Source organism: Coenobita brevimanus, chromosome 112, assembly GCF_032717465.1.
Source record: "Coenobita brevimanus isolate Jiangsu-jjx chromosome 112, ASM3271746v2, whole genome shotgun sequence".
NCBI classification, from domain to species: Eukaryota; Metazoa; Arthropoda; class Malacostraca; order Decapoda; family Coenobitidae; genus Coenobita; species Coenobita brevimanus.
The window spans coordinates 1,042,132-1,055,000 of record NC_137065.1 but is presented as its reverse complement, the minus strand read 5'-3'; the positions used below and the strand labels follow the sequence as shown (position 1 = coordinate 1,055,000).

At 43.6% G+C, this 12,869-nt stretch overlaps 1 protein-coding gene across 1 annotated transcript in view; it reads left to right on the top strand.

The window, feature by feature from the left end:
- The window catches only part of glob1 (globin 1), an 82,001-nt gene extending 71,118 nt beyond the window's left edge, over nucleotides 1-10,883 (top strand). Inside the window, exons 3-4 of the mRNA XM_080286614.1 lie at nucleotides 4,385-4,505; nucleotides 10,627-10,883. Coding sequence (XP_080142740.1) covers nucleotides 4,385-4,505; nucleotides 10,627-10,767 — 262 coding nt within the window. The 3' untranslated portion in view covers nucleotides 10,768-10,883. The remainder of the gene's footprint in view (nucleotides 1-4,384; nucleotides 4,506-10,626) is intronic.
- The last annotated feature ends 1,986 nt before the right edge of the window (nucleotides 10,884-12,869 follow it).

The window sequence follows — 12,869 nt, the reverse complement described above, 5'->3', positions numbered from 1 at the left end:
TCCTATCTTCCACCTCCACTTTCCTCACCACTTATCTATCCACATCTATCTTCCACAACTGCCATTATCTTCCACTGGATTTGTCCTGTCTTCCATTTTCTTCCGTTTTCTTCCACCAGGTAAGAGGGGGTCACTAAATCAGACGCCACTCAATGCCAGACTAAAGTTGCACAGTCCTTGAAGACACATGTTTAGCCGGCAGTGAGGATGAGAGCATTACTGAACCGCCATTATCATTATTATCATCATTATTACTGCTATTCATCATCATTATTATTGTCATCATTACTGTCATCTGTCATCATCTTTATTATCATCCGTCATCATCATCATCATCTTTGTCCCTATCATCGTCACCATCATCATCATCATCATCATGCCATCCACCATCGTCAAGGGAGGATGGTGTAATGAACTGAACTCCACTATCATCATCAACGTTATCATCATCAATATCGTCAATCATCATCACTACCACCACCTTCACCACCACCATCATCATCATCACCACCACTTTCACCATCGTCATCATCACCACCACCATACCACCATCATCACCTTCACCATCATCATTATCACCACCACCACCACCACCTTCACCAACACCATCATCATCATCACCACCACCTTCACCATCGTCATCATCATCACCACCACCATACCACCCTCATCACCACCATCATACCACCATCATCATCACCACCACCATCTTCACCAACACCATCATCATCATCACCACCTTCACCATCATCATCATCATCACCACCACCTTCACCATCACCACAACCTACACCATTATCACCACAAAATCACCTTCACCATCATCATCATATTATCTCGGCTCTTTCCATCTTCAAAAGCGTGTTTAAAATTAATCATGATCGGGCGCGTTAGGCAATATTATACGTGCATGATTTATATATAATTTATTACTAAGTGGGCCTAATTACTGAGAGAGAGAGAGAGAATTATAAGTACATACTGAACGCGTTTTCATATACCGTACTTTTATGTAGGTATGTACGTGTGTGTGTGTGTGTGTGTGTGTGTGTGTGTCGTACCCACAGATAATCAATGTTTCTGAGGGAGTTATTAAGGGACGAATGGATCAGCAATTATGGGAAACTCTCGCCTTCCATTTCTCCCCTGATACCCTCTCTATTAAACCCTTTCACTACGAGAACGTCCCCTCTCTATCTTTCTATCTATTCATCCATTTAATCATCCATCCATCTGCCTACCTTTCTACCTATCCATCTGCCTACCTCACTACCTATCCATCCATCTGCCTACCTACCTACTTATCCATCTGCCTACCTCTCTACCTATCCATCCATCTGCCTACCTATCTATCTACCAATCTATCTATTATTCATGCATAAATTTTTTTCATCTTAACTTTACCCAGATTTCTGTTCTTTTGTAGTCCATGAGAGAAAAGCAATGGCACAGCTTTTCCCACAGCACTTCTTCGTGACTATCATCATTTTCCAGTGTTATGCTACTGTTATATACTCAGCAGTGAAGATGGAGAGACGGCAATTTTAGGCCAAGTTACTATGAAATGAGTATAGGTGTGTGTGTGTGTGTGTGTGTGTGTGTGTGTGTGTGTGTGTGTGTGTGTGTGTGTGTGTGTGTGTGTGAGAGAGAGAGAGAGAGAGAGAGAGAGAGAGAGAGAGAGAGAGAGAGAACCATCTGACAGAATAAACGTCAATCATTTCCAACCCCATCACGCCTCCACAAACCCCAATATAAAAATCTGCCGGCAAGAAAAAGCAAGAAAAAGAAAAAAAATCATGGTAGAGAAGAGGCTAATGACCTCACAAATGAAGCCTAATTACGGGGCGCGAATTTCGAAATGATGGATGATGAAGGAAGCTGGAAAAATGAAAAAGAAAAAAAAAATGAATGAATGAAACCCAAGTGTGATTTTTCTAAGGCTTAAAAATTGCAAGTCATAATTCTTTCTCCTCCGCCCTCTCTCTCTCTACCTATCTATCCATCCATCTATTTTTCCTTCCACCCATCTTTTCATCTATCTACCTATCTATATCTAACTATCTATCTATATACCTAATGGACCAATCCCGGAAGTGTTCCCTCTCTCCCTCTCTCTCTCTCTCTCTCACATGTTTAAAGATTGCAAGTCAGAATTCTTTTTCCCCGTCTCTCTCTCTCTCTCTCTCTCTCTCTCTTTCTCCCCATCCATCTATTTTTCCATCTATCCATCCGTTCACCTACCTGCCACCCTATCTACCTATCTATCTATCTATCCATTTATTTATGTACGAGTATATACCTTCCTACCCATCTACAGTATATCCATCTACCTACCTATCTACCTATCCATCTATCTACCTACCTACCCATCTATATCCATCCGCCTACCTACTTATCTATCTACCTACCTACCTACCTATCTATTTATCTACCTACCTACCTGATAAACTGATTACTTAACCTGTCCTCGGTTTATAATATGGTTAGAACTGATAAGACTCTCCCTCCCTCCCTCCCTCTGTCTGTCTGTCTGTCTGTGTCTCTCTCTCTCTCTCTCTCTCTCTCTCTCAGAAAATAATTACTAGGTACACGTGGACTAAAGCACAAACATCACACAATATCCTAACTGAACTCTGAATTAACCTGCATAATTAACACGGCAGGTAGATAGAAAAACAGACAGATAGATGGATGGATGGACAAGTAAACAGATAGACAGACGGATAGATAGATAGATAGACAGACATAGATGATGATACTTACACAAACAGTAAGCAATATATACCTATGTTGAAAAATTACAACTTGCATAATTAACAGGGCAAGTAGATAGATAGATAGAGATAGATGGATAGATAGACAGACAGATAGACAGACTGATAGATGATAATACCCCATGCAAACAGCAATAACAACATACCGAAACAGTTCATTATGTCGAAAGATTTCATTATTTTTGAAGTGAGGAATTAATGACGAATGAGTTTTTGCTTATTACGAAACACACTATCTATCTATCTGTTCATCTGTCTATCTATCCAACTATTTATCTGTTTTTCTATTTATATCTATCCATCCATTCATTCATTCAGCTTTCCATCTATCTATCTATCTATCCATCATTCATCTATTTATCTATCCCTCCATTCATCTCTCCATCTATCTATCCCTTTATCAATCATCCATCTATGTATCTTTTTTATCTATCTATATCTATCCATCCATTCACCCATCTGTCTACCTAGCTATCCATTTATCTATCCACCCATCCATCTATCTATCTATACATCCATACCATATCCTTCCATCCCTCACTCTCTATATTTCTATTTATCTATCTATCTATCCAACCATCTCTCTATCTATCATCCAATCCGCTATCATCGCATCAGGAGCGTAGGGGACCGGGGCCACACTACTTCTTTCAGTTATTTTAAGGCTCGTGACCTGTCGCTGTAACCTGAGCGGCATTATGAAAACACTATACCCCAACCAACCCTCAGATGCAAACCCTTACATGGTACATTTAGCTGGGGCGCCTTAACCCACTTACACACTCTCCTAAACTCATTCACTAAGCCTTGCAGCTCCCCTTCGTGTTCACTTGACAACACAGTATCATCTGCAAACAACAGTACAGGGAGTTTCCAAACACCGTCCTATCTCATTAGGGTCGCTAAATAAATCTATAATTACCTGTAAGCCATTTCATTAGTATATACAAAGACAGGAAATATAATGTAATATTAATGAGGCACTCCACTACCTGCCCGGTGCATAAATTAGCCTGCACACCTGGAAGTCATTAGGCCACAGGTAAACAAAGGTGAGGTTTTTTTATCTTTCAATTTCAAGAAGGTCTTTTATGAATCATTCTTATTACTGAGAGATATGTTTGGGGTAATTGTGTGTGTGTGTGCGCGCGCGCGCGCGCGTGTGCGTGCGTGCGTGCGTGTGTGTGTGTGTGTGAGAGAGAGAGAGAGAGAGAGAGAGAGAGAGAGAGAATCAGCTCTAACATAACCCGATCTAACCTACCCCAACCAATCCCAACCACATCTCACTTCACCAAACCTCCCCTAACCCACCCCACCCCAACCCAACCTAACCCATCCACATCTCACCTAATCTAACCTACCCTAACCTAACTTGCAGTGTCCTAATGTGAGCTCCAATGAAACCTAACCTAACCCAACCCTAACCAACGCAGCCTAACCCAACCACACCTCACCTTCACTCACCTCGCCTCACGTAATCAAATCTAACTTAACTTGCGGTGTCCTAACCTAATCTAATGCAACCTAATCTAACTTGCGGTGTCCTAATCTAACTAGCGGTGTCCTAATCTAACCAGCCGTGTCCTAATCTAAGCTGCTATGCTCCTCAGAGTGATGGGGTTCGTGGAGAAGGCGGTGCGTCGACTAGATCAGCCTGAGAAGTTGGTTAAGCTGATTCAAGACTGCGGCAGGAACCACTGTCACTACGGCGCCCTGCCACACCAGATTGAGGTGAGCAGGTGGATGGATGGATGGATGGACAGATGGATATATAAACAGACAGACACACAGACAGATGAAAGACAGATGGACGTATAGATATAGACGAGCAGACAGACAGACAGATGAATGGGTAGATGGATGGATGGATAGATGGATAGATACACAGCTAGATAGATGGATGGATGGATGGATGGACAGCATGGATAGATAAATGGATGGATATAGACTGATAAATAGATGGCCGATAAGACAGAAGGAAAGACAGATATAGATACAGATGGCTAGACAAACAGACAGACAGACAAGATAGATGGATAGAGATGGATAAGGGATAGACTGAGCCGTAAATTCTGACAGATAGACCTATTAATCACTATGGGGCTTCTATCACACCAGATTGACGTAAGAGGTAGGAGTAGCAGAGGAGAGAAAGAGGAAGGAGAGAGAATGAGGGAGGGGAGAGAAAGAGGAAGAGGGAGGGGAGAGAATGAGGAAGAGGGAGGGGATAGAATGAGGAAGAGGGAGGGGACAGAAAGAGGAAGAGGGAGGGGACAGAAAGAGGAAGAGGGAGGGGACAGAAAGAGGAAGAGGGAGGGGACAGAAAGAGGAAGAGGGAGGGGATAGAAAGAGGAAGAGGGAGGGGACAGAAAGAGGAAGAGGGAGGGGACAGAAAGAGGAAGAGGGAGGGGACAGAAAGAGGAAGAGGGAGGGGACAGAAAGAGGAAGAGGGAGGGGACAGAAAGAGGAAGAGGGAGGGGATAGAAAGAGGAAGAGGGAGGGGACAGAAAGAGGAAGAGGGAGGGGATAGAAAGAGGAAGAGGGAGGGGACAGAAAGAGGAAAAGGGAGGGGATAGAAAGAGGAAGAGGGAGGGGATAGAAAGAGGAAGAGGGAGGGGACAGAAAGAGGAAGAGGGAGGGGATAGAAAGAGGAAGAGGGAGGGGACAGAAAGAGGAAGAGGGAGGGGATAGAAAGAGGAAGAGGGAGGGGAGAGAAAGAGGAAGAGGGAGGGGAGAGAAGAGAGGAGGAGAGAGAATGAGGGGACAAAGAGGGAGGGGAGAGAGAAAAAGAGGAAAGAAAGAGAAAGATGGAGGGGACAGAAAGAGGGAGAGAACAGAGTGAGAAGAGACATGGAAAGAAAGGGGAAAGGGAAAGAGGGAGGGAAGAGTTAAGAGGCCAAAGTTGTACGAAGGATGGGGCGAGCGTGAGGGAAAGGAGGAGGAAAAGGTAAGAGAAAGTGGAGGGGGGGGGACAGAATGGAGAGTAGAAGGTTTTGGAAGGAAGGAAAAATAGGAAGAAAGGACGGAAGGAAGGAGGAAGAGAAGGAGGAAGAGAGGGAGGGAGGAAGGAAGTAGCAAGGGGGGAAGAAAGGAGGGAGGAAGGAAGGATGAAGGAGATGGGAGGAGGGAAGGAATGGAAAGCTGGTGAATCTGATTTAAGACTGCAACAGAAAAGAATTCTTAAAATGTCACTATGGAGCCCTACCAAACCAGATTGAGGCAGGAGGAAGAGGAGGAGGGAGAGAAGAAGGGAAAGGAGAGGAGAGAGGTGGGGGGAGGGAAGAATGGAGAAGCTAAAAGAGGTATATTGGAGGGAGGGAGATGGGGAGGCAGGGAAGGAAGAGCAACAGAGGGAGGGAGGAGGTGAAGGAAGGAGCGGGAGAGGGCGAAGCACAAGGAAAGGAGAGGAGGAAGGAGGGAGAAAGAAGGGAGGGAGAGGGATAGGAAGGGAAAAAGGATGGACGGGATGAGTAATCAGGTGGCAGCAAGAATAAAATAAGGAATAAGTCGCTGGATCGATGGTACTACGGCACTCAGATGATGGTTAACAGTGAGAGTGAATAAATGCTGAACGAGACACTGTAGTCCTAAATAACTTTATAATTACATATAGGCTAACTCTACACCCGCCTACCCATATGCTGATTATGTCAGGGAAACACACACACACACACACACACACACACACACACACACACACACACACACACCGCTCGCTGGTGCAGTGGTAACGTTCCCGCTTGCCAACTGGTGGACGGGAGTTCGCGCCTCGCTCAGGTTGCGAAAAGTTTCACTGACGAAGTGGGTGGTTACTGTCCCCCTTGAGCAAGGGGACGGGTGTGTGAAGGTCACAGCCTTGCCCTTAGATCGGACTATATGAGCTCTCAGCTCCCTTCCGGGAGGGTAAAAGCTGACGATCACGACCATCAAGTGAACCTGACCGACCCGGTGAATTACACACACACTACATATCAAACAGTAATATCACTAACAACCTTTCCTTTCTATTACACGCAATTTCCACGTGTAGACTGAGCTGAGAAAAAGTGTAAGATTATTATTATCATTATTATTATTATTATTATCATCATCATCATCATTATTATTATTATTATTATTATTTATTTATTTATTTTATGTAAGTAGCCCATTAACTTTTCTCTTTAGTTTGGGCTGGGTCAAAGAAAATGGTGTACAGGTGTTTCGCCCCTTATTTCCAAGCTCATTACGTTGGGAGGTAGGCCTAGGGGATCTGCTCTCTCTCTCTCTCTCTCTCTCTCTCTCTCACACACACACAAAAAAAATACTCCAAACACATTTCAACTCTCTGTCTGTCTGTCTGTCTGTCTGTCTTTCTCTCTCTCTCTCTCTCTCTCTCTCTCTCTCTCTCTCTCTCTCTCTCTCTCTCTCTCTCACTTTCTCCGGTCTTGTCGTCACTTTCACCTCTCGTCCTCACTCTCGTCCCTCCCTCCCCCCTGTCCATCCCTTCTTCCTTCTTCCCCCTCCCCTCACTTCCTTCTCCCACCTTCTCTCACAGTCTCCTCACACCTGAACCCTAAAAATATATATATATATATATATAAACCCTAGCCAATTTCGGACTACGGTTGAAATTGGCACGCGGCGAAATGGTTCTGATTCGGATGCAAATATGTTCCACTTTCTCTCTCTCTCTCTCTCTAAAAAAAAAAAAAAAAAAAAAAAAAAAAAAATCCACGCACATTTAAACTCTCTCTCTCTCTCCCTAAAAAAAAAAAAAAGTACATTTCAGCTCAAAAAAAAAAAAAAAAAATCGAAGCACATTTCAACTTTCTCTCTCTCTCTCTCTCTCTATCTCTCTCTCAAAAAAAAAAAAAAAAAACCTCCAGGCACATCTCAACCCCCCCCCCTCTCTAATTCATCAGGGGGGTCCAGACGGCTTTATCCAGCTCAGTCCCTTCCTCTCACTCCATCTCAATCCAACACATTCGCTACAATCGCCTCCAGGTCGTTCACTTTAACTTGTCCCAGAATTCCGTCCCTTTTGAGATTATTTTCCGATGCTCACTGGCAGAAGACAATGCTATAGCTCTATCGCCTTCCCATGGCACTTCTTCGTGATTAGCACTTACGAATTCTCGGGTTAATACGCCTACACTCCGTCCACTTTAACTTGGCAAAATTTTTCATCCTTCTGCAGCTTACTTCCGGTAGTTCAGACACGGTGAAAGACAATACAATGACCCCTACTTCCTTTCCATAGCACTTCTTCGTGACTAGTACCATACTCAAGTGTTATTCTCGTATAGCCAAGTAGTAATGATGGATTGTAGTTTTAGGCCTAGTTAAAGTGAACAGAGTAAAGGCAGTTCATATTACGGCACTGAGAGAGAGAGAGAGAGAGAGAGAGAGTGTTTGACCTTTACGGACTAAAAAACAAAACTGCTATAGAGTTAAATGTATTGGAAAATATTAAAGATGGAAAAACAGATTAAGAATGACTGGATTATGTAAGGATGGTCTCTCTCTCTCTCTCTCTCTCTCTCTCTCTCCAGAGGCGTTTTCCACTTAATCAAACGCTAATTTATTCCTTTAGTTTTTTTCTTCTTCACTCTCTCTCTCTCTCTCTCTCTTTCTTTAATTCCCTTCTCATTTCCTCTGTTTTTTTTCCACCTGTCTTTCTCACTGTCTCCTTTATTTCTCTCTCTCTCTCTCTCTCTCTCTCTCAAAAAGCCTTCCTTCTTCGCCACTTCCTCTCTCTAATTTTGCCCTCCAGACTGGCAATTATCACGGCCCCTCTCTCACTTTCTCACATTTTCTCACTTGGCAAATTTGACAGCTCCGAATTCTCACAAAAATCTCATCTCTTGCACACTTCTGTAACCTCTCTCTCTCTCTCTAGTACCCTAATGGTGGAGAACAGGGTTACATGGTGGCGATTTGTTCGTGGTCACCCTTTCCCACAAACAGATAAACAGAGAGAGAGAGAGAGAGAGAGAGAGAGAGAGAATGCCTCTCTCTCTGTGTGTCGTCTCGCCTTCATGCATATTTCTAACCTCCTCTAACATTCTGCCTCACATAGCATAACTAAAAACTACACACACACACACACACACACACACACACACACACACACACACACACACACACACTCAAAACACCTGCTCTCTCTCTCTCTGTCTCTCTCACATTCACTATTCAGCGCATTCATCCCATGTTCATCTATTCACACTAAGCCCGGAAAGGTTGTAAACAGTTGCTTTCGTTTCTACTGTGTGTGTGTGTGTGTGTGTGTGTGTGTGTGTGTGTGTGTGTGTGTGTGTGTGTGTGTGTGTGTGTGTGTGTGTGTGTGTGTGTGTGTGTGTGTGTGTGTGTGTGTGTGTGTGTGTGTGTGTGTGTGTGTGTGTGTGTGTTTTGGTATGCGGTGCGAGGGATTGCTGAAAGGATGTTAAAAATACTGTAAAATGAGCGATGAAAGGAATTTGAGTGTATATGAGAGAAGAGAGCGAGAGAGAGAGAGAGAGAGAGAGAGAGAGAGAGAGAGAGAGAGAGAGAGAGAGAGAGAGAGACAGGGACAGAGAGAAAGGCAGATAAGAATTTAAGAAGAGAAAAAGTGAAATTATAAGATGAGAGAGAGAGAGAGAGAGAGAGAGAGAGAGAGAGAGAGAGAGAGAGAGAATCATCACAACCATGAACACTACACTACCACACTTTACACTCTCTCTCTCTCTCTCTCTACCAGAATCCTGTTTGATCCAGTTCTTTCACGCACATTTTTATCCTCCTTCGAACATTCTCACACACACACACACACACACACACACACACGGCAAATAATCTCCATCTCTTCCTTTTTCTACTTCCTTCCTCAGGCTTTCCAACATCAACAGTCTCCACCACACCACCACAGCAACACAATTTCTCCACCACACTCTACCACAGCAGCACAGTTCTCCACCTCAGCACAATTTCTCCACCACACTCTACCACAGCACCATTTCTCCACCACAGCAGCACAGTTTCTCCACCACACTCCACCAAACCAATAAATTTTCTCGACCCTAACCCACCACAATTTCACCACACGCCACCACCACAGCAGCACCACATCACCACACTCCAGCGCCCCTCACATCCAGAAAGGACCATTTTATTATATATATCTGGCCATCTCCAACGTTATCATATTTTTCCTGAGCTGAGTCGTGAGGCAGGTGGACAGGGCGGTAGGGAGGTAAATCCTACGTGTGGTCTGTTTAAAGTACCATCTAATATTAAATCCCACCTGAATTTAATACCACGTGAAGTAAAATCCCACGTGAAAAATACACAATACCACGTGAAGTTAAATACCTCCCAGTTAAATGCCACGTAAAGTTGAGTCACGTGAATTTAAATACCAAGTGAAGTTAAGTATCACGTGAGTTTAAATACCACGTGAAGTTAAATACAGGTAGTGGTGCCGCAATTTCCGCAGGTGGCCAGGTCGTCGGATCAGTGTATATTTCCATCCACGTATACCCTAACCTAACAATCTAGCCCAACTTTCTAACCTACCCAACCCCCGCCTAACAATCTAATCCAACTTTCTAACCTACCCTACTCACGCCTAACAATCTAACCCAACTCTAACCTAACCTAACAATCTAGCCCAACTTTCTAACCTGACCTAACTCTGCCTATCATTCTAACACAACTTTCTTCATCTCTCTACAGCTGGTGGTTCTTATTTCCTACAAGCAGTCCAGTGAGGGAGCGACGAAGGGACGGATGAGGCACTGATAGCGTGAATGATTAGCTTTTATCTTGGTCTTTATCTTTAATCTAAGCCAATAATTCTATCTAACCCTTCCCCCCTTCCCTCTTCCTACAGCTGGTGGTTCCTCAGTTTCTACAAGCAGTCCAGCCGGCATTGGGTGAGGAATGGACCGGGGAGGTAGAGGCTGCCTGGAGCCTTCTCATGCGTAATATTGCGTTTACCATGAAAGAGGCCATGTTGCTGGAACTCAAGTGAAGGTTATGCACTACCATACCCCTACCATCATTTTAGAACCATGGCAGGCAGTGGGTGGGTCAGGAGAAGGCATTATGAACCTCTCACTATTGATAGGGTTAGTGGTAGGTGGGGGTGCTCACCATCCACTCACTCGATAGGGTAATTACAGGCCTGGAAAACGAAGGATTTGGACATTTTTCTATTTACACGAGGCCATGCTGCTAGAACTGCGCTCCAAGACCAGCTACCATTATTATTGCGCCATGGTAGGCAATGAGAAGTCAGGAAGGAATAAGACGACCCGGCCATTTTAATATAGTGATACATATTTGCTGCAGTGCGGAAGGAATTAAGTGGACGGGTACAGTAATTTATCAGTATGTTTCTGACGACGGAAGGACGTTGCTCTGTAATGTCTGTAGGTTTAGGAAGAAGTGGTTTAGCTACCTTATGTACTGGAGGAAGGGAGGAAGCAGCCAGGTAAGTTTTAGGGAAGGGAAGCTACTAGACACCTATGTGTTTTGGAAGAGGATGTCGAATGTGAGAAAGTGAGTGAATCCCATTAATCCTTACATTACTGTCTTCGCTTTGCACCATGACAGGCGGTGCATAGGTCAAGAAATGCGAACAGGTAATTTTAATATACCGGCAGTGCTGCATCTCTGAAGGAAAGAAGGAAGGGGTTTGGTAGCTATGGTTTGAAAGACAGAATATTAATTTGTCTGTTACATATCTACGCTGAGTAAGTTGATATATGATTAACTTACATGATACAGAAGAGGCCAGTAAGGTGCAATAAGCAAACTAAATCGCTTAGGAAGAGGCGTTAGGGAGCTTCCTTAACTGATGAAAATACGCTGCCTGGTTCTTTAGTAATAAATTCCCGGAAGAAGGAAGGAGGAACGTGCGAGGACGAGTGACTGCATATCATCTTTGAAAGTAGAGTCTGGTACTATCTTATCCCTAACACCTCTTCCTTAGCGATTTAATGCTGGTTCCGGCTGGTTAATATCCTTTTTTTTTTTTTTACCTTACTTATGCAGAGTATGGCGGTATTAGAATGATCTTAGGCAACACATAAGACTATAATAATGTATGAGCAAAATAAATCGCTTAGGAAGAGGTGTTAAGAGACTTTCGTTAATATTTTTTTTTACCTTATGCAGAGTATGGCGATATCTGAATGACCTTAAGCAACATACAAGACGATAGTAAGTATAAGCAAAATAAATCGCTTAGGAAGAGGTGTTAGGGACCTTCCTGAACGACGAAATACGGGCCACAGGAGCTGCTATACATGCTTTGATGGACTGATTCAATTATGCAATTCTTAGAGGAAAGAAGAAGCCATTAATTTCCAGGATGAAGGCTATGTGGAAGAGTGTGTGAGCCTGTGTAGGTATGTGCAAGAGTATGTGAGCCTGTGTAGGTATGAGCATGAGTATGTGAGCCCGTGTAGGTATGTGCAAGAGTATGTGAGCCTGTGTAGGTATGTGCAAGAGTATGTGAGCCTGTGTAGGTATGTGCAAGAGTATGTGAGCCTGTGTAAGTATGTGTAAGTGTGTGTGCCTGTGTATGTGCACGAGTATGTGAGCCTGTGTAGGTATGTGCAAGAGTATGTGAGCCTGTGTATGTATGTGCAAGAGTATGTGAGCCTATGTAAGTATGTGCAAGAGTATGTAAGCCTGTGTAGGTATGTGCAAGAGTATGTGAGCCTATGTAAGTATGTGAGCCTATGTAAGTATGTGAGCCTATGTAAGTATGTGAGCCTATGTAAGTATGTGCAAGAGTATGTGAGCCTATAGCACCCTCACACTAGGAAAGAAGTATGTGAATGGGCACTGTCTCTTTCTGCCACTGAGCTACATGAAATAAGCTGCAAAAGGACGAAAATCTAGGCCAAGTTAGAGTGAAAAAGAGAACAGTGAAGGGGTTGGTGAAGGCTGTACGTAACCCTTCGAGTCCAAGAACTCTCCTAAGTCAGTCTGAATCATGAATAAAATGAAAAAAGGTTAGTGGAATGAAGGAGTTAAATAAGATCCTGCCTAAATATACAGGGAAAATTACATGTCCTGTCTGCATCATTATAGCACGTACTTAATATATAATTCGGAAAGGGA